Consider the following 18,678-nt stretch of genomic DNA (forward strand, 5'->3'; position numbering starts at 1 on the left):
GAGTAAGTGGTTGTAAGTAGTAGCATCAGAGAAGAGTGAGTGATGTTCTAAAGATGTATTTTTTTAAAAAAAACTTGTCTTACAGGGCTATTTTTATTTGTTTAGTTTTATTTTCAACATTAAAACATTATGTTACTTTGTAAATGTTGAAGGAAGCTTATTTATGTTAAAACAAAGCTATTTCTATTAAATTGCTGTCAGCATGATAGAGGATAATTTTAGGAGCTTTATCTTACATCATACTGGTGAACTCAAAAGCAGCTGTACTGCTTCTCATTAAAGACAAATAGAAACACAAAAATTACATATTAACATCAGTAGCTTTCCATGATGGTATATATGTTATTTTTTTTATCCTGTGTGTTATGTAAAATGAGGAGTTTGTGGTGGTGGTGGTGGTGTGTTGTGTTTTTTTTTTTTTTAAAGAACCAAATCCAAACTTTGATCAGTTTAGCTTTCTGCACTTCAAACAAACTGTAAACCTTTTTTTCTCAACTGGCTATTTATTTTACTTTCTTAGTCATGGTTTCAACATGTAGCTTCTTGAGATCTTGCATAGTGTTAGTAGACTTGGAGCTTGTTGAGCTTTTTGAAAAGCTCTGCAGTCTTTTCAAAATAACTTAAAGACTTGCTTAGTGATCCTGAATGTCACCACCTACATTCAGGAAGAGTGTATATGGAGGATGTGCACTGAACGTAAGTTTCAAGATAAAACAAAAAATCCTTGGTAGATAGGTAGAAAGCTATACCAAAACCTATTTTGATTTTTTTAAAGGTTAAAAGTGAAATAATAAAAAGTTAGCAAATGCCAGAACTATTTGTGCAGCTTTGAATTTAACCCCCAAGTACATGCGAATTTTGATTTTAAATTTATTTTAATCTTCGAACATGTTTATATCTTTTTTTCTCACAAGACCTGGCCTCAGTGAGTACCTGAGGTAGACTTGCTTTAGTGATGGATTGGAGCTGTGTAGGAAGGACCTCTAGTGTTTCTATAATCTGGGTTTCAGTTATTGCAGAAGGTGATGTTTACTGAATGAAAGATATGAAAAGAAAACCAGATGTTGTCAGTGTTAAGTATGCTGTCTTGAAGAATTGCACTTGAATACTGCTTTTGCTAAGTAGTTGCAAATGGTAATTAAGATGTAATGCTGATGTTTACCATCTTAATGGTAATTAGGATGTTTACTTTTCAGTTAAGACTAGTCACTGTTCTTTATTTGGTGGTGATTAACTATGGCCTGATTAGCAGAACCGTGTTCAATTGCTCTTGCATCTCAAGTCAGTGGAAACTGTGTTGTGAATGTATGAGGTTTTATATGCTCATGTATACACTGGAAAAATTGGAGCTTTACAAATTGGCACCCAAAATTAATGGACAGTTTTGACTTCTTGTGTGTGAACTTAATCCACCAGAAAAAAAGTCAGGGTTCATACTCTTGTTTAGTGTGTTTCACTTTCCCACTACTTCAAGTATGAGAGCTATAAAGAAATACTCGGAGAAATTAGGCTGTGTATTGTAATAAAGCGTGAAGCTGTATATTAAACCACAAGAGAAATGTATTGAATTCTTGCTGAAATACACTGAAAAAGAACAATCTATTCATGCTTAGAATAATAAAAACATTTGTGGAGAAGGGAGGAGAAAGTGAGCAATCCCACAGTTCTCCTGGAGATCTAGGAAAGGAGTGAATTAAGGTTGTCCTTAACTTCTGACATTTTGGTAATGAAATGCTTGTAACTTTAATGTCAGTCTGAAAGTGTATCTCTTCATGTGGCTTTTTAGCTTTTAAAGCAAGCTACAGATGGAAGTTTCATATACAGGATTCACTTGATAACCTGTGGTTCATGGGTGGAATTATACTCTTGTTCCATGCCGTCTTCATTGCCTGAACTATGGCAGTCATAAACAGCAGCAGTAGTAGTAGTAGATTGCTATAGGTTGCTGTTCTCTGCAGACCAGCATTAGAGTCTTTGCTGCTAAATTTTGAAAGCTTAATGACAGGAATGTTGTAACTTGATACATGCTTAAGGGAACATGGACTACTCTGACAGTGATCTTTCTGCCATTAAAAAAGCATTGCTCCCTTAGTGGTTTTTCTTTTTTTTGTTTTGTTTTGTTTTGGCTTGACACAATCCTTGGTTTTCTCCCTCTAGTAATAGGCTTCTTAGCTACCAAGTTGTGACTTTCCCCTCAAGATGTGATTTTCCTCTTGTACTGACTTCATGTCAAGTTGTTTGTTTGTTTGTTTGTTTGTTTTCTCCTCCTTCACTTGCCTGCCACAACCTAATTTTCTCTGCCACCTATTCATTTGAACTCTGGTGCTCAGCATTGAAATTGGTTAGTAGATTCCTTGGTTCAGGAAGAAGACTGGGACTGTAGACACACCATGAAGTAGTCAAAATCTGAACTTGTTCAGACTGTGAACCTTAGGGAGCACAGGTGCATTCTGGGGGTTAATCTGTGGAAAAATCTCAGACTCCCAAGAGTACATACAGACTGTTTTTACAGGGTTTGTTGCTTTATAAGTGGACCAAACCTTTTGTTTGGTTGGTTTGGTTTGTGGAGTTGAAATAACAAAACCACCAGTCCTCACAAAGAAGTTATTCTCTCACTTAATCTTAACTCCCTGCTTCTTCAAATCATAGTGTAACGAGCCTAAAATGAGCAACATATAACCTTTGGTGCTTATGAGGAAAAATTAAAAAACAACTCTGTTATTTCCCCTGAGGAGGTGTGATGAGGTTAACCTCAATCCTACCTGTTTGGCAAAATCTATAAAATTGAGAAGGGAGTATTATGGTGAGGAGTAGCAGACAGCTCTTCTAGATAGTCTTTTAGGCTTCTCATTTACTTATCTATTAAATGAGAATCAGTCTTGTCTCTTCCTGCCCTGTGTAAATGGAAGAGATTTGGGATATCCAACTATTTGCAACCTGGCTATTTGGATCTCGGGGTTAAAAAAATCAAAGGTATATTCAAGAACACACATGCTCCACCCCCCCAAACACCCAATCACCCAAATTTTTACTTAATAATTGTGTGTTGTGATCCTTTATTGAGGCAGGTTATTTAAACAGTCAGTGCATAAGCTACTTTGTTGTTGCAAGTCAAGTTCATTAACTTGGGGAGGGTCAGGGGGAAGAAAGGAGTCTTAAGTTACTGTGTACGTAACTAGGATGGGTTCTTATTTGACCTAAAGTCTGTCTTGATGCAGCAGCACAAGCCAGCGAGGAGACTGTCACATTTCGTCGTGAACGCAGCACATTTAGGCGTCAGGCAGTACGACGCCGGCACAATGCAGGGAGTAACCCTACCCCTCCTACATTGCTCATCGGATCACCCCTCAGGTAGGGTATCTAAATGTTCCACCATATTTAGCATGCATGCAGCAGACCACTTCTCCCCACACCCACCAGTGTTGCCAGAAAAGCACTTTTTACTTCCTTCCCCACCATAACCTCCTTGAGCTGTCACTGCATGTCACTGTGGGCTTGTTGAATTGTGCATGTATATGTGGCACTATTTTCAAAATGATCAGGATAGCCAGTCTCTTAACATGTTATAGCTGATTTCAGATTGATAACAAAATGAACTAATGCTAACAAACTTAAACTCAGTGGTTTTTTTAATCTGAAACTTTAGAAACTTTTACTTTCAAGCAAGGAGAAAAAACCCAAGAAAATATTATTCGTGACTCCTCATTTTGGTTGTCTTTAAGCATTAGGGACTAGTACTGTAATCACTTTTCACGTCTGTAGATAGTGAGAGATAAGCGTAATAACAAAATGGCAGAATATTATAAAGAGCTAAGTCATACATGCAAAGGTTCTAAGTCTAAAATACAGGCAGACCATTGTATGAATATCCTGCAGCTTTTTACACCAAAAGAAATAATGAAGTAGTAGTGATGCTTTTGTTGCAGAATGCCCAGTATTTCTCAGTATTCAGTCTAATTGTGTGGCACTTTGCGTGCCTTGGTGATGCTTAAAATATAGTACATATAGGTATCCCAGGAGTCCCCAACCTCTACTGGGCCATTTCTTAACAATATTGAGCCTAGTGATATGTTACATGGAGCAGCTCTGGTCTACTTGAACAGTAGAAGCAGCAACCACAATAATTTTTTAAACTTGCCTTTTAAATCTTTCATTCCCATGGCTGCCTATAGTGTTGGAGAATCTGGCAAGCAGAACATTACCTGTAGAGGGAGGAACACTCCCCCGTACACATCACATTAATTCTTCCTCCAGTTATGTGATAAATATGCAGGAATAATTGTGTATGTTGTGTTTTCTTAACGATCTTCATTCATATGCTAAGGTACCTTTTAATAATAGGAGCAGTCTGCTTTTGTGTTTCATGAATACTTGTGTAATTTTTTTAAAGTGGAAAAAGCTATAGAAACTGAGCAAATAAAATCAAAATACTTTATAATAGAGGATGAGGGCGGGAATTGTGCTATCTTTGTGGCACCACTGAAATAATCCAGGTCTGAGTTTATAAATTTTCCTCAGGCAGGAGGATTGCAAAAAAGGTAAAATCTAACGAATGAAGGATTGATGTCTGCTACATCAAGAACTGAAACTAGTTAGATGTGTTTTTAGTGGCTAGTGCAGTATGTAGCAGTAATCGCATAATTTCAGATAATATTTTTGTTGAGCTTCTTTGTCTTGCTGAACGTGGCTTGTTTGACTTAACACTGATTTACTTCATAGTGAGGGATACTGAAACTTTGTATTCCCTTAGATCACTTTTGCTTTACTCTTCCATTACATTCACTTGCTTCTGGTATTTTTTTGTATGTGTTTTCCTTTATTTTTGTTTAAAAGAAGGGTGTATAGTTTTGTGTATTGGCTCCTAAGAGGCTGTGCAGAATAATCAGCACCTTAACTGTGCATTAGCCAGGAAACTGAGTTTTCTTTCTTTTAGACAGGTAGAAAGTAGGGCAAATAAAGGACTCTGTTTTAAACCAGGGCTGACAGCTGCCTCATTTTCTCATGCTAGTGCAGTCATTAAGGTTCCCACGGTTTAAGCTGGACTTGAGTGAGACATCATGAGAAAACAGAAGTTGGTAGAAGTAACTTTTTAATCAGACAAGATGTTCAATGGTGAAAAAAGCGGATTAGATATTCTACCCTTGTAGTTCCTCCAAGCATCTTTGAGTTATCTAAATTTGTTCCTCTCTAAAAAAAAAAAACCAACAAAACCCTGTTCTTCTGACATAGTGACATATGTTATTAAAACCACTTGTCTTACGAACGTGTTCAGAATTGAATACTTAGTGAGGTTACTTTGCTCCAGGCATTGTTTGTGATGCTAAGTGACTGTCCCTTGGAGTGGGGTTAAATTGCCTTAATTCAACCAAACATCGAAGTGCTTTCAGATTTGTTTGACATAAATTCCATTTGTACTACCAACTGTGGAAGGAATCTGAAAAATTGTGTTTATTACCATTCTGATTTCTAGATGAATAGGCTGAAAAAACTTTATTTTGTATGGTTTAATTTTAGTGTAACTTTTAAGGGTTTCTTCTTCTAGAAACACATAGGAAAGGTTAAAAAAAATTGCATAAGGAAGAAATCTGAAGAAATACACATATTTTTTTTTTTTTGCCAGTGACCACCAAGTTCTTTTCAGAATATCACTGCAACTGTACTGCCATTACTTGTGTATACTAGTGGTCAGCTGCCTCAGTCTAGTTCCTGATATTGTTAATCCATATGACTTCAGATGTTAAACTTCTAACAGTATTAGATCTACTAATCTTTAGTTGCCCTGATGTTACTTCTTTCTTATTCTTGCCAGCAAAACTTTAATCTCCTAATCTTCTAACTCTGGCATAAAATTGGATGTCGTGGGGATGTTCCCTTTGAACCTCTTGAGTTCAACCTGATTATTTTTTAAAAATTTCTCATTATTGCAATTACTCTTCACTTCCTCTGTGAAATCTTTAGTAAAAGAGACAATGGCATTATATATGTGTGTGTTTGGTAATACTAGAACATGGTCTAGTAAATTCTGTTGTATTGATTTTAAATTAGACACAAGAGTATGTTGCCTGGTAACTGGAAACAAAACAAACCGCCAAAACCCACCACAAAACAACCAACCACCTCTGATTTTGTCCTGCCTAAATGTCAACAATGTTTTGGGTACTTCAAGCATAAGTGTGCACTGGCATCCTATGTACTTAATGCTGTATGCATGCGTGTCTGATACAAGATAGTAAGTGACTGTCTTGAGCAGAATTTTATTTTTTGTAATTATTACTTAGGCAGAGAATAAATCTGTCTTTATCTGTGTAATCTGTTAATGTCAGTGTTTTGGTTTGGTTTTTATTGTGATGGAGATGGATAACCACTGAAGGGCAACTTTGTATATGCATTTTGATATGTAGCTAGTATCTAAGGGAAAGTGGTATTGTTTAGCGTTGTTTTGGTGATGCTGATAATACTTAAGGGAGACAATGAAGGCTGGCACATCTGTGAGCTGCTTTAGGGCTCTTGTTGCCACTGAAAGCCTTGTGTACAGCAGCAAAACGCCAAATTTATAGTTCAGATTAAAATATGTTAGAATACAATAAATAATGAATTGGTGTTTTTACCTCATGAGCTGTGTGCATGTCTGCTTTATTTTGCATGAGCTTTTCTTAACACCTATTTTTATACTTATATCCATATTTTGTTTTCCAGTGGTGCTCTAACAAAAGATGAAAAGTAGACGTTCTAAAAAATACTGTTAAAAGCAAGTACATCAGATATAAGCTCTCAACTCTTAGTAAGATCTTGCTTTTTCAGTTGCCTCACTTGCCAACTTACAGTAGCATCACACTGTAAACAGAGAAATGTTAAAAGCAACAGATGATAAAGACTGTTTTCAACAGTATTTAAGGTACTTTCTGTAGTCTTTAAAATATAAATTCTTATATTTGTCTAAAAAAATTTGATTTATCATGTCTCTCAGTTAATGACTGTGACAACATCTTTAAATGCACAAAATAAAGGGCTATTAAAAATCTAATTTCACAAAGTAGGTGTGATATACAAGTACAAACATCTGTTCTGACACTTTACCATGATTAATATTAAATAAGCTATTAAAAATATCTACATTTGTTAAATAGCTTTATAAAATAATTTCTGAATAAGAAGGCTGTGAAGAGGAGAACTAACATTTTCAAGCATTGTCTACTCATGGCTGTAAACATATAAATTTCTCTGAAGCCCAAGTTGACTTTTAAAACCTGTATTTTGGTGCAGGTATGTGTCTGGGTATAGGAGAATTTCTTTGTGATAGTAATACTGAGTAATAAAGTTTTTGCTGTACTGTGAAAATAATTTCAAAACAGACTTAAAAATTTTATCAATTAAGAATTTGTTATAAGCATTCTTAATATGTTAAAAAAATAACTGAATCCAAACATTTAACTACAGTTATCTAGGAGGTCTGTGGTAGCGTATGGCTACTGATAAAGCTACTAGGAAAACTTTTCTAGTACGTTAATAGCAAGAAAGGTGGTGTTATTGTCACCAAAAAAACCCAAATGGCCAACTAAACAGTTGATCAAGTGATCTCAATGAACAAAAAGGGCTCTAACTATTGTGAAAAGACTGGAATAGTCACTACTGTATGTTGGTGATACCAACTAATTGTAGACTAACCACCAGTAGTTAGCTTTTGCACCCACAAATTAAGGCTTAGAAGAATATACTTGAAGGTGACTTGGTGAGACTTTAGAAAGCAATACTACTTCTATGAAGTGGGACAGGAACTGTATTTCTAGATACTGAGGAAACTAGTGTCCAAATATGCTGTTATCCAGAACTCATGGGTTATCTTAACCCTACTAAGTGGCTTCTTAATGCTGTACTCTTTAAAGTTTTCCTCTTTAAACTAAAAAGTCTTGTTTTGCTTCACTTCTAGCTATTTTTTCTTCTTCCTGGTAATGTGTCCCCAATCCGTGTTTTCTCGTAGCCTTCAAGATGGTCAGCAAGGCCAGCAGTGCTCCTCCCAGGTCAGAGTGCAGTCCCGCCCCCCTTCCCAGGCAGCTGTGCTCGGCGCTAGCGCCTCCTTGCTGGTGAGAAATGGGAGTGTCCACTTAGAAGCATCACATGCCACTGCATCTGCTGTAGGCGGTAGCAGTTTGCACGATGAACTTGGTATGCAGGCCTTATGTAACCTTGGTGACATGGAAGTTTTAATACAGCAGATATATCGGTAATAATGCGGTGAAAAGCAGCTAACTTTAGCTTTGTTTCTGAATCTTATAGGTGTGTTTCTTAGAAGGCCATAGTGCTCGTAAATTCCGTGCCTTTCACAGTCGCCTTTCCTGGCACTTTTCTCTAACAAATGCATGATGGGAAACATTCTAAGAGCACATAGATACGAGTGATGTGTGAGAGTGCATAGCTACACGTGATGATGTGAGAGAGCTTTCATGACTTGAACAATGTAACACTTGTAATAAGTTTTCTCCCATTGTCACCAGCAGTTGTGCAGAGATTGAGACCACCTTTGGGGATCTGCTGGTTCCTGAAAAAAATACTTGTTATGGTTCTTAGGAATTCTTGATCTTACTTTTTTTTTAGATGAGTCTTGCTTAGCTGCTGTTCAAAAAAATAAATCCTCGTGTAAATGAAAGTGCTTTACTTTTTATGTACATCTTAATTTAAGAGCTTGAGATTGGAAGAAAATCTGGAATTTTACATCAAACGTCATATTTCATGGAGCCTTACAGTGCCTTTTAGTTCTTCATGGTCCATTTCATTTAGTATTCTCAACTATTTGTTAACTTCTATGCAGCTAATAAAATTACTAGGGAGAAGGAAGTTGAGATGGTTATTAGTGTCTGATCTCCCATGACACAGTAATGCAGAGGCAGAAAAATTCCTGACAGGAATCTTTGCAGCTATCTATACATGGCCTGAATGACTTATGACTTCAGCATTAATATGGAATTCTTCCTTGAATTATTAAAATGGGCATCTTTAGAACTGACAGTTACTTGTGACAGTATTTTGAGCAGCTGTCAGTTGTAATAACCTAAAAGTGCAGGTTAGCTTAGAGCACTGACAAAACACTTTTTTCAGATCTTACTGTAACCCACTACTAAAAGATAAGTGAATTGTCATCTTGTTCCACTAATGGGGAAGACTTCAGGAGTTGCCAGGCTGTGGTACCCCTTTAAATATGAGTTTGGCTAACAAGTTGCCTTTTTTTTTTTTTTTTTACCATCTAGCTGCAATATAAGGAAAATTAGAATATAAACCTGATGTTCTCTGAGATGTTCTATAAAATCTAATGACAGATGTGCTAAATACACACAGTCTACTTACCTGATAATTTTGTTTTAGATTCTGTGGCTCTACTAGTTTCTAGATAGAAAAATGGAGACTTCTGTCTCACTGCTTGTATGTGTCTCTGAACTATGAAAGCTTATCACATGAAACCATGGATTACTTTATTTAGTTTGGACTATTCTTGTTTGAAGAAATATTAGAATATAACTGAAATTCAGGGGTGCTGGTTATATCAGTCCAAGGTTAAAGTTCATATTCAATCTTACAGCTACCATTATTGGGTTAGAAGGACTGGGTTCATCTTACCCAAAATAATACAATCAAGTTTTATAGAACTCAAGATTTAATACGCAATCTAGATAAATTTGAGTTAAGAACTTTGTCTACTACGACATAGTAATATAAGAGGATCATTTCAGAAATACAACATTGCATTCAGGCTCTCTTAAAAGGCATGTTTGTTGCACTTAGCATGTATTGGAGTTTTCCAAAATGTATATAGCTAAATTCTTCTGAAATTGTCTGTACTGTGCTTACAGTTGTATGGGCCTGCACATTGACTTTGGGAGGCACAAAACTCCCAGCATCTGCTCAGTTAAAAATCTGATGTACAGTAGGGATCTATTCCTGATTTAAAACTCTCAGCATCTGTTCGAAAACCTTCTATGAGTGAAAGATACTATTATAGGCAAGATCTGGTTTTATTATTTTAGGGAAATCAAATTTTCCAGTTAGCATAGCAAGCTTTGCGTGACAGGTGCTGTCTTTTGTTAGGGTAAAATAGTTGACAAAATGGCGCAAGCTCTCCCATGCATGATTCCTTTATCAGCCCTGACAAAAAAAAAAAAAATTTCCTTATAACTAGTACATGGTTTGTTTGGTGTTTTTGTTTTGGGTTTTATCATCAGTCAGGGATGAAGTAACATGACTGCTCTGTTTCCCTTAACTCTAAGGCTGTTGGTTTTTCTCTGTTGTCCCGAGGTGCTTTACAGTGAAAGATGACCTTGTTACTTTAGATTATGAATGGTTTGGGGGTGAGGGAGTATAGTAGTTTGTTTTTTCCTTAACTGTTATTCTGATGCCGATCAAAGCAATGCAGGTGATATAACCAACTCTTTGTCACTGTGGAAATCGCTGTGACTGTCCAGGACAGAAGAAATACTGAAAATAGAGGCTGGGAAAGAGCTATGGAAACAAAACTTGATTTACAGGATCTGGAATATAAGTGACAAATTCAGTAGATGTGGTTGTATGTCTCTGTACAATGCATGTAAGAATTGATTTTTTTTTTTAACTGAAATTCTATTAACATATTCCAGCTCTTTTGGAAGACAGAGTATGTGTTAATTTACATTAAAAGCCCCCACATCTAGGACTCCTTTTTTTGTGTACCAATGCAGTATCTGCTTCTGCATTTTTTTCCATTTGTGCATTGATGTCAAGCTGAAGCTTTTAACAAGACGCCCACTCTTTTTTGTTGTTGTTGTTTGTTTGCTTTAAAGATTCATGTCTGTTATCTTGATTCTGATGGCTTATTTTATGAAGGGTCAACCTTGCTGTATTATAGCTAGCCTACATCTAGTCTGGTTACTATAGCTATCTTTAACTGGGCATTGTTCTGAGAGTAAGGCAAGAGATGCTTTGAGGCATTATCTTTAGTCTTCCAGATTTGAAGTAGAAAGATTTTTTTATCAATTATGTTGTTCCATGAGGGGTTGGGGGAAGGAACTTGAAAGGATGGAAAAGCAGCTTAGTGTGGAGCAGTAAACATGAGGTAAATCACAGATGGAATGCAGCACTATGACTTCAGTCAATTCTTCAGAACACGGTGTGGCAGGACTGATGCCTTTTATTCTCACCAATGTCTGATTCTTGAGACATGTAGGTGATGGGTGGGATTCTTCAGTCCTTGCTGTGAAGGTTGTAGATATTACAATTTGTGAAGCAGTTAGGAATCCAAGTACTGAGTTACTAGAACAGTTGCCCAGTTTCTGAAACTGGAGTGAAATAACAACCTCTTGTCCTCTACTAGATGATTTTTTAATTATTTTTTGAAAGGAATATGTCTTTTGTGATTTAAAGGGAAGTGGTCATCTGGAGCTTTACAATACAGTTGCACTGTGATGTTGGACTTCTGGTTGTATCACGTGCAAGTGATGATCTTTCAGATTTATTGGAGTACTCTATGAAGGGAGTTGGATGCTCTTGAAGATCAAAACTTCCCTAAAGATAAATAAATGCACTGATTACTTATTTGATTAAAAACAATTTAGAATCAGTTCCTCAGTACCTTTTTATAATTAAGTAGATAGAATTTATTTGGGATGGATGGGGGAGTATTTTCAAAGATACAGGTAGAAAATAAATATTCTCTTCCCGTTGTTCCTATTGAAAATATCCTTCTTGTAGTCTGTGGAATAATAGGTAAGTTACTCTTCTGTCAAACTTCATGTAGAAATAAGAAATGAACCACTTCTGAACTGTTCTAACTGAAAAATTGTAAGTCTGCATACTGGAGCTGAAGGTAAAATTTTGATGTTTGGAAATAGCTCCTTGCACGCTACAGAGTATTCAAATTCTGATGGCTTTGGTTTTGCTGACTAGGTTTAAAAAATACTGTCAAGTAGTAGATGAATGTACCTTGATCTCATGATGGTATAGACTTCACGTCAAAAGGTGTTAGTGACATTCAGAACTCGTTTATGAGAAGTTTGAAACAAAGTAATTATTTATTAGATTGGAAATCAGGAAATGTGATGAAAGTAACTTAAACCATCAGAGTACCATTGTAGTTGGGTCCTGAGCGACTTGAAGTTTTCTAGGTTTCATCTGTGTAAGCTCATCAGGCTGTTGCTTTCACCGATTCCCATAACTGGGAACACCAGTTCATACAATGTGAACTGTTACGTGGTTATCTCTGGATTTGGTGATGAAATTTTTTTGTCTTTTGAAACAAGAAAGCTTGTTTCAAAGGAGTGCATTCATCTTTTACTCTCCATGTCATGACTTGGTTTTGTTATTTTTGTAACCTGGTCCAAATAGAATGTTGTTTGAGTGACTTTAATTTGCTAAGAACTCAGAGCTCTCGTGTTGCGGGGTGGGCTAGAAGTTAACAAGCATTTCTGTTTAGTGGGCAAACATGCCATTTGCTGTATTTCTTGATTTGTAAAATAAGTTTTTAAGTCTGCTATTTGTTCACAATGATGAAACTACTGTCCTTAGAGGAAGAAAGAAATTTAAGCTTCTTCAGTGTGATGCTATAAAAATATTTCAGAGAATTTTGTGGCAGAGCTAGGAATGGGAGAGAAAATTACTAGGATAACTAAAAGTGCTAGGTGTATCCATAGATGTTGAATCTTCTAAGCACCGAAATCCTTCATTAGAGATTGTGCTGAGAGGAAGCTGCTGTTATCTTGCACAGTTTAAAGTATTTAATTGATGGGATTTTGGTGCTTGGTCTTAAATTCTTCAGTCACACCTTGAGGTTTGTGTCCTCAACAGCACTGAATAGTCCTGTCATTTTTTTTCTGTTTTGGATGAGTTGAGGCTTTTCTGGAGAGCTTTTTGATTTAAAACAAATAAACAAAAAAAACCTCCCAACAAAACACAAAAGAAAAAGAAAGAGGGCAGGCAGCTTGGTTTTACTGAGAAGCCATGCTTTTCTTGACAGAGAGCTAACTTTCAGTAGGAAGTCTAGATAAGTAGGGAGGGGTAAATTGCAAGTATGGCAAAGCACGAGTCCAATTAGTAGTTTGTGTTAAACAATTGGAATGAAGTGTTCTGTCTGTATGCTACCTCTCTATTAAGCAAATTTGTTTTATCCCACCGCATCTATGTACTTATATCAACAATACAAATACAGTAAATTTTGACAGATTCAAAGGTGAGTGGATGTGAGGGAACTGTAGATGTTTTCTAATGTGAAGTGGTTTATGCTTCATATTTTTTGTAGCTTGAGGCTCTTTTCAGACATTTCACGTGAGTGTAACAGTTAATAAACTTCTTCTGAAACTATATATGACATTTTACGACAGCCCAAGAGAATGGGAAGTTATATCTTGCAAGTAGTATATTCTAATTTCTGTGACTAGACTTTCATTAATTTAGAAATCAGAAAGTTTAGTTTCCAGGCTCCCATTTCAGTAGTGCAAATTCATGAAGAATTTAACCTCAACTTCCTTGTCTCTCTTAAGGACTGGTTTCCTGTACATTTTTTTCCATAATAAGTTATGCATAATTTTGTTCTGACTAGAACCTGAAGTGTATTATCTAATACCTTCACGTTTGCTGTTGAAATTTTTTTTACTGATGCAGTTAAGAAATAGACCTGTGTAACTAAGCTTATTGATTATTTGTGGGAAGGAAGATCCCTAATGTCTTGTGCTAGTTCAAATTTTAAACTTCAGTAACACTGTTTACTACACTGTGCATTAAAAACCAAAGGGTACTTAACAGAAGCTTTCATTAAATTTTAACTGTTGAGGAAAAAACCCTAACAAGTGAATTTTCTGCTTGTATTTCTTTACAAATGCGTATAGTGGCTGTAATTAAATATTGAGAGAGCGCTGTTGCATTGATGAGCTCTGACCCACGCTGTACTTAACTCCTGAATTATGTAGCTGATTGTCTTGTCAGGACGGTTGGTCTTACCATGGCTGCAGTATGTGTCTAGTTGGTCTGAAGTGCCCCCTCTGAGGGTAGAAAGCTTTATGAAGATGTTTTCAGTATACCAGTATTGTTCCTTAGTTTTGCTGGTTTTAATCATCCAGCTTGATGTTTTAACCTTCTTGCTTTCAGACATTTTTAAATTGAACTTAATTAATTGTCTGTGGATCTGAAGAGAATTTGGAGCAGGATCATAGTGTGGATTTTTAAAATAAAATATATAAAAAACCACTGTATCAGAAGCAGGTTATGTTCTCAAAGAGAGGGAAGAGAATGGAAGCTCTGATCTTGTTAGGCATTTCTCCTGGGACTGCTTGTTACCCTGTATCAACAGAAGAAGAAAGCTGCAAGACCTGCGGTCCAGCGGTGTATACAGTTTTTGCTTCAGATGCTCCAAAGTGGGATTTTTTTTGTTTGTTTTGCATAAGCAGATCTTAAAATAGTGCATGCTTTGCATCATGGCTTAAGAAGAGTTTTGAGCTAGAAGAGATGGAGAAGTTGGCAGAACACTTCATATGAGATGACAATTTCATAATCAGCTTCCTGTATTCAGAGCTGAAATATATTGAACCTAGCCTTCAGGGGAAATTATAATGCTTATCTCTCTGATCGGACTGTTGTGGGAGAAGGGCACTGTAAAAACATCATATTGCAAGGTAGTTTATAATTTGAGTTATAATCTCAGGCTACTTTTTTCTTATTTATATATATAGGAATAACTTGATATTGTTCATTCAAAACGTTTTTAATAACAACTTTAGGAAATTATGTTTAATGGAGTTCTGGTGACTCTAAATGGCTTGCTTGAAAAGTTAGTTTGCAGTTTTCTGTTCTTATACTAAAGTGTTGGCTTCTGGCTTGTAGAATAAAGCTGCCTGCCATTGCTTTTTTAGTTTTTCTAGAGGTTTAACTTACAAAGCATCTCTGGCCACTTCTTTCACTCTTTGTTTCCTTTCAAATAGACATGTGCCTCTCAAAAGCATTTTATTCAGGACCCTTGAGGAATCTCTGCCTTAGCTAAATGCCATGGTTCTTAGATGCTCATAGGGAATGATTTACTGATTGTTCTCCTGGGGGTGGGGAAGAACTGAAGAAGCTGGTCATTGCAAGTTGCTTGACTGGTTATTCTAAAAGGGGGCGGGGGGGGGAAGGCTTACGTTGTGCTGCTGTTGTGTTAATGGTGACATCTTATAAACACAAACTCTTTAATTCAGTATTGCAGTGTACTGTATATATGTCATATAAAATGGTATGGAAGAGGACTGAGTAGCTAACGTCTTGTCTGCAGTGGTGACACAATGTGTAATCACATTTTATATTTTGACACTGATGTAAATTTAGATGTCTAACTTGATCTCATTAGTAAGTTAAATACAAGGTAGTGCCAATGGGATGAAACATTATGAAATCTTGACCTGCTTTTGACCTTTTCTTTAATAGGTAAGTTCAGTTCTACGCTCTACGAGACAGGGGGCTGCGACATGTCGCTTGTGAACTTTGAGCCAGCTGCAAGAAGAGCATCCAACATCTGGTGTGTGTGAAGGCCAGTCAAGAGTGATGATTCTTGTCTTACTGCAAACAAATTTTTGATGTTAATCTTAAAAGGTTATTTAGTATGGACTACAAAAAATAATTATAAAATATTATCTATATACTTCTACTTTTGAACCCTAGGTGATTTTTGCTAGAAGATGACACTAACTGCATAAATTATCTTCTCAACTTACATCTCAAAAAATGAAGACTACTGTTAGCTTAAGTAAATAATTTTTTAAGTAATACATGTCCAAACCAAGAATTTGACAAAATGCATTTTTGATTGGCTTATAGAAAGTCTTTCTTAAAGGACTTAACCCAGGTTTGGGGACAGTAGGTGGCTATTGACCATAATGGCTATTAACTTATTTACAAATGAACTTCCAATTGTGAAGCAAATGTAAACTGATAAACTTATTCTCAAGTTCATAGATGGCATGAAACAATACATGGAAGTGTTAACATGCCTGAGGTTTAAATTTGTCTTAGAGTTGAAATGGCCAGCTACATACGGGATAGTTCCTCTCCGTTGGAAGGATACCCTTTCTTTCTCTGAAGGGACAGGAGGCAGAAGAAAGAAAAATAACCAAAAACCTTCTGCACTCCCACCCCCCCCAATCCACTCCACTACATAGAGCTGCTCTGAAGCTATTGTGTCATGCTGAATGCTACGAACTCCCTCCACGTGCAGATGGAACAGCTATTGGAATTATGGAGTAACGAATATAAAAGCTCCCATCTTCTAATCTTTCATGTGGAAGTGTGCAAGTGCCTTTTGTAGAGTTGAACTTTGATGAAAAGTTCTATATTCCTTGCACAAAGCTGCCAGTGCCTGCCTCTACTGCTTGCATGTTCCAGATGCAATGGCTTTGCTGATGGCTGCTGTGATGAAGTTATATGTGCTAGTGGATGGAACAAAATGGCCACATTCAAATAATCTGACCTCAGCTTTAAAGAATACTTGAGTTTCAGTGAAGTAAAATTGATAACAAAGAATGTTTTTATCTTAAGGCACTGAAGGAAAGTTGCATAAATTTGATAAAAGTCTTACAGCCATGTGATTTACATGGAAAACTAACATCCAAAAGCTATCCAAAATTGGGGGAAAAAGCAGTGGTTGGATATGGACTCTCATACAGTAAGAGAAATTTCTCATCATCTCTAATGAATGGAAATCGCCAAGTAATTTTGCTTTTCTTTCCAGAGGTTTAAGTTAACGTAAAGTTAAGTTTTTCAAAAGCAATTTGAGATTAAGTAACTCAGCATACTTGTGTTAAGCGTGTGCTATTTTTGGCAGTTTTTGGACCTTGGTAAAAACAGTATAGAATTAACAAAAACTCTGTATGTGAACACAAAGCGGTCTCTGCGCTCCTGTAGAGATGTGATGTGTGTTTGCCCATCAGTAGGTAACAGATAATAAAACATCTTCGTTTTTTTCAAGTGGAATAATAACTATCATGATGATTCGTCTTACACAATTTAAGGACTAGGTGTTTAGAAAATTATACCAAGGGTAAGGGTAAAGAGTCTTCTGACATACTATAGCTACAGAATTTGCTACAGCACTTAAGACTAAGTGGATAGTTGTATTTAAAGTATGTGATCAATGGAGAAACAAATTTTTTTTAGATAAAATTTGCAAGGAGTCAAAATTAGTTTGGGACGCTAGAAAATTAGAGGGGCCTGTTGAAGTAAAATATAGTTTTATAATCTGAAGTCTTTCCCCTGTTCTTATAGTGACACGGACTCTCACGTATCGAGTTCTACCTCAGTTCGCTTTTATCCACATGATCTAGTAAGTTTTTCTTATTTATTTTTAAAGCATGCAAAAAATCAGAAGACTTTCCAATTTTATAGCACTGATTAATCATCCTATGTGGTAGTTCTTAAAAAGGATTTTTGCCTGGGTTTAAATGACGGTAAAGTATTTCTTTATTGTTGCAGTGTCTTTATATATACATACAAATTCATCTTTCTGCATAGTGCTTTAAATATAAATGGTTTCCTCTCATCTAAAGCATAGTGATTTTTTTTAAACCATGTGGAAATTGGATGTTCTGAGATACCTTGTAAAGGTTTCCAGAGGTGATTGGACAACTTGGACAGAGTTTTCGTTCCATGCATTACTAAGATTAGAAGGCAGCAGAAAGAATAAATGTTGTGTTCTGACCAAGAGAAGCTTGAGTAATTTCCCTGAAAGGAGTTAAAAAATCTGTCATTGGAATCTGTTGTACAAAAATTGAATTCATATGCGAGGAGTGACTGGGAAAAAAGGCAGAGGCTTATGCTATTTAATACTGCAAACAGCTTTAGAATTCCTTTGTTTTGTGATCTCAAACCTTTTATATTGTTGTCAAGTCCAGACATATCTGCACTCTTAATTCTGAAGTCTTATACTGCTGTGTCATGAAAACAGTGCAAATGGTCATGATTCTTAAGTTAGAAAACCACAGTAAGGTATATTAAAGTACTTAATGACCTAATCAAGAGGGTAAAATGAAAAATGGTTTCAGCATTTGGCAGAGGAGCAAGAGACCTCCATTTGCTGACCGTGCTTTTGATCAGGAATGTGCTTTTCAAACCTGGTGTCTGCTAGAGGAAATTTCTTTGCTCTCCACCATCCCCCTCAAAAACCTCTTCAAAAAGGAGGCTGTGTTACTTGTTATGTGCTGTTGGTTTGCCAGTGTGGTCCCAATGGAGGGAGGAATTCTGTTTAAGGCAGACTCTTGTTTGTAAAAGCTTAGCACACGTGCCTAGGTGGAAGTTTCCACTGAAATTTATTATTAATAAATGTTATGTTATGGTGATTCTACCTTTTAAGAAACCAAGTTCTTAAAAAGCTGTCAAAAAAGCACCTGTTTTCTGACAGCTTATGTGAGGTATTATGGTTTGTATTTTCGAAATGCCTTTAGAAAGGGAGTGTTCCTGCTTGTTGTTTCTATTAGTATCCTTCTAGGAAGGAAAACCTGGCTGAGAATAGCTATAGTAAACTGCTTTAAGGAGTCATGAAAAAAATTTTTAAAAACAAGAAATCAAATGTTCAACTTTAAGGCAATTGTAAAAACAAAACCAGCAAAGCAAAACAAAATGGCAAACAAAACCACCTGTAATTTTGACACTTAGAGTAACAACATGAGTATTTAAATTTTTCTCTTTGCCTTAAAAGATTGTAAT

General features: G+C 36.2%; 1 protein-coding gene across 9 annotated transcripts in view; it reads left to right on the forward strand.

Annotated features, from left to right (window-relative positions):
* Nucleotides 1-18,678, forward strand: part of PCNX1 (pecanex 1) — an 89,718-nt gene that overhangs the window by 27,928 nt on the left and 43,112 nt on the right. For 4 of the 9 annotated variants that reach the window (XM_026849050.1, XM_026849059.1, XM_026849053.1 and 1 more), the window contains 4 exons: nt 3,219-3,351; nt 7,979-8,163; nt 15,409-15,499; nt 17,242-17,299. In XM_026849050.1, the coding sequence (XP_026704851.1) occupies nt 3,219-3,351; nt 7,979-8,163; nt 15,409-15,499; nt 17,242-17,299 (467 nt within the window). The remainder of the gene's footprint in view (nt 1-3,218; nt 3,352-7,978; nt 8,164-15,408; nt 15,500-17,241; nt 17,300-18,678) is intronic. The other 5 variants (XM_026849055.1, XM_026849056.1, XM_026849057.1 and 2 more) reach the window with 3 other exon arrangements.

The sequence above is a fragment of the Athene cunicularia genome, assembly GCF_003259725.1.
Source record: "Athene cunicularia isolate RWA chromosome 5 unlocalized genomic scaffold, athCun1 chr5_part1, whole genome shotgun sequence".
Taxonomy (NCBI): domain Eukaryota; kingdom Metazoa; phylum Chordata; class Aves; order Strigiformes; family Strigidae; genus Athene; species Athene cunicularia.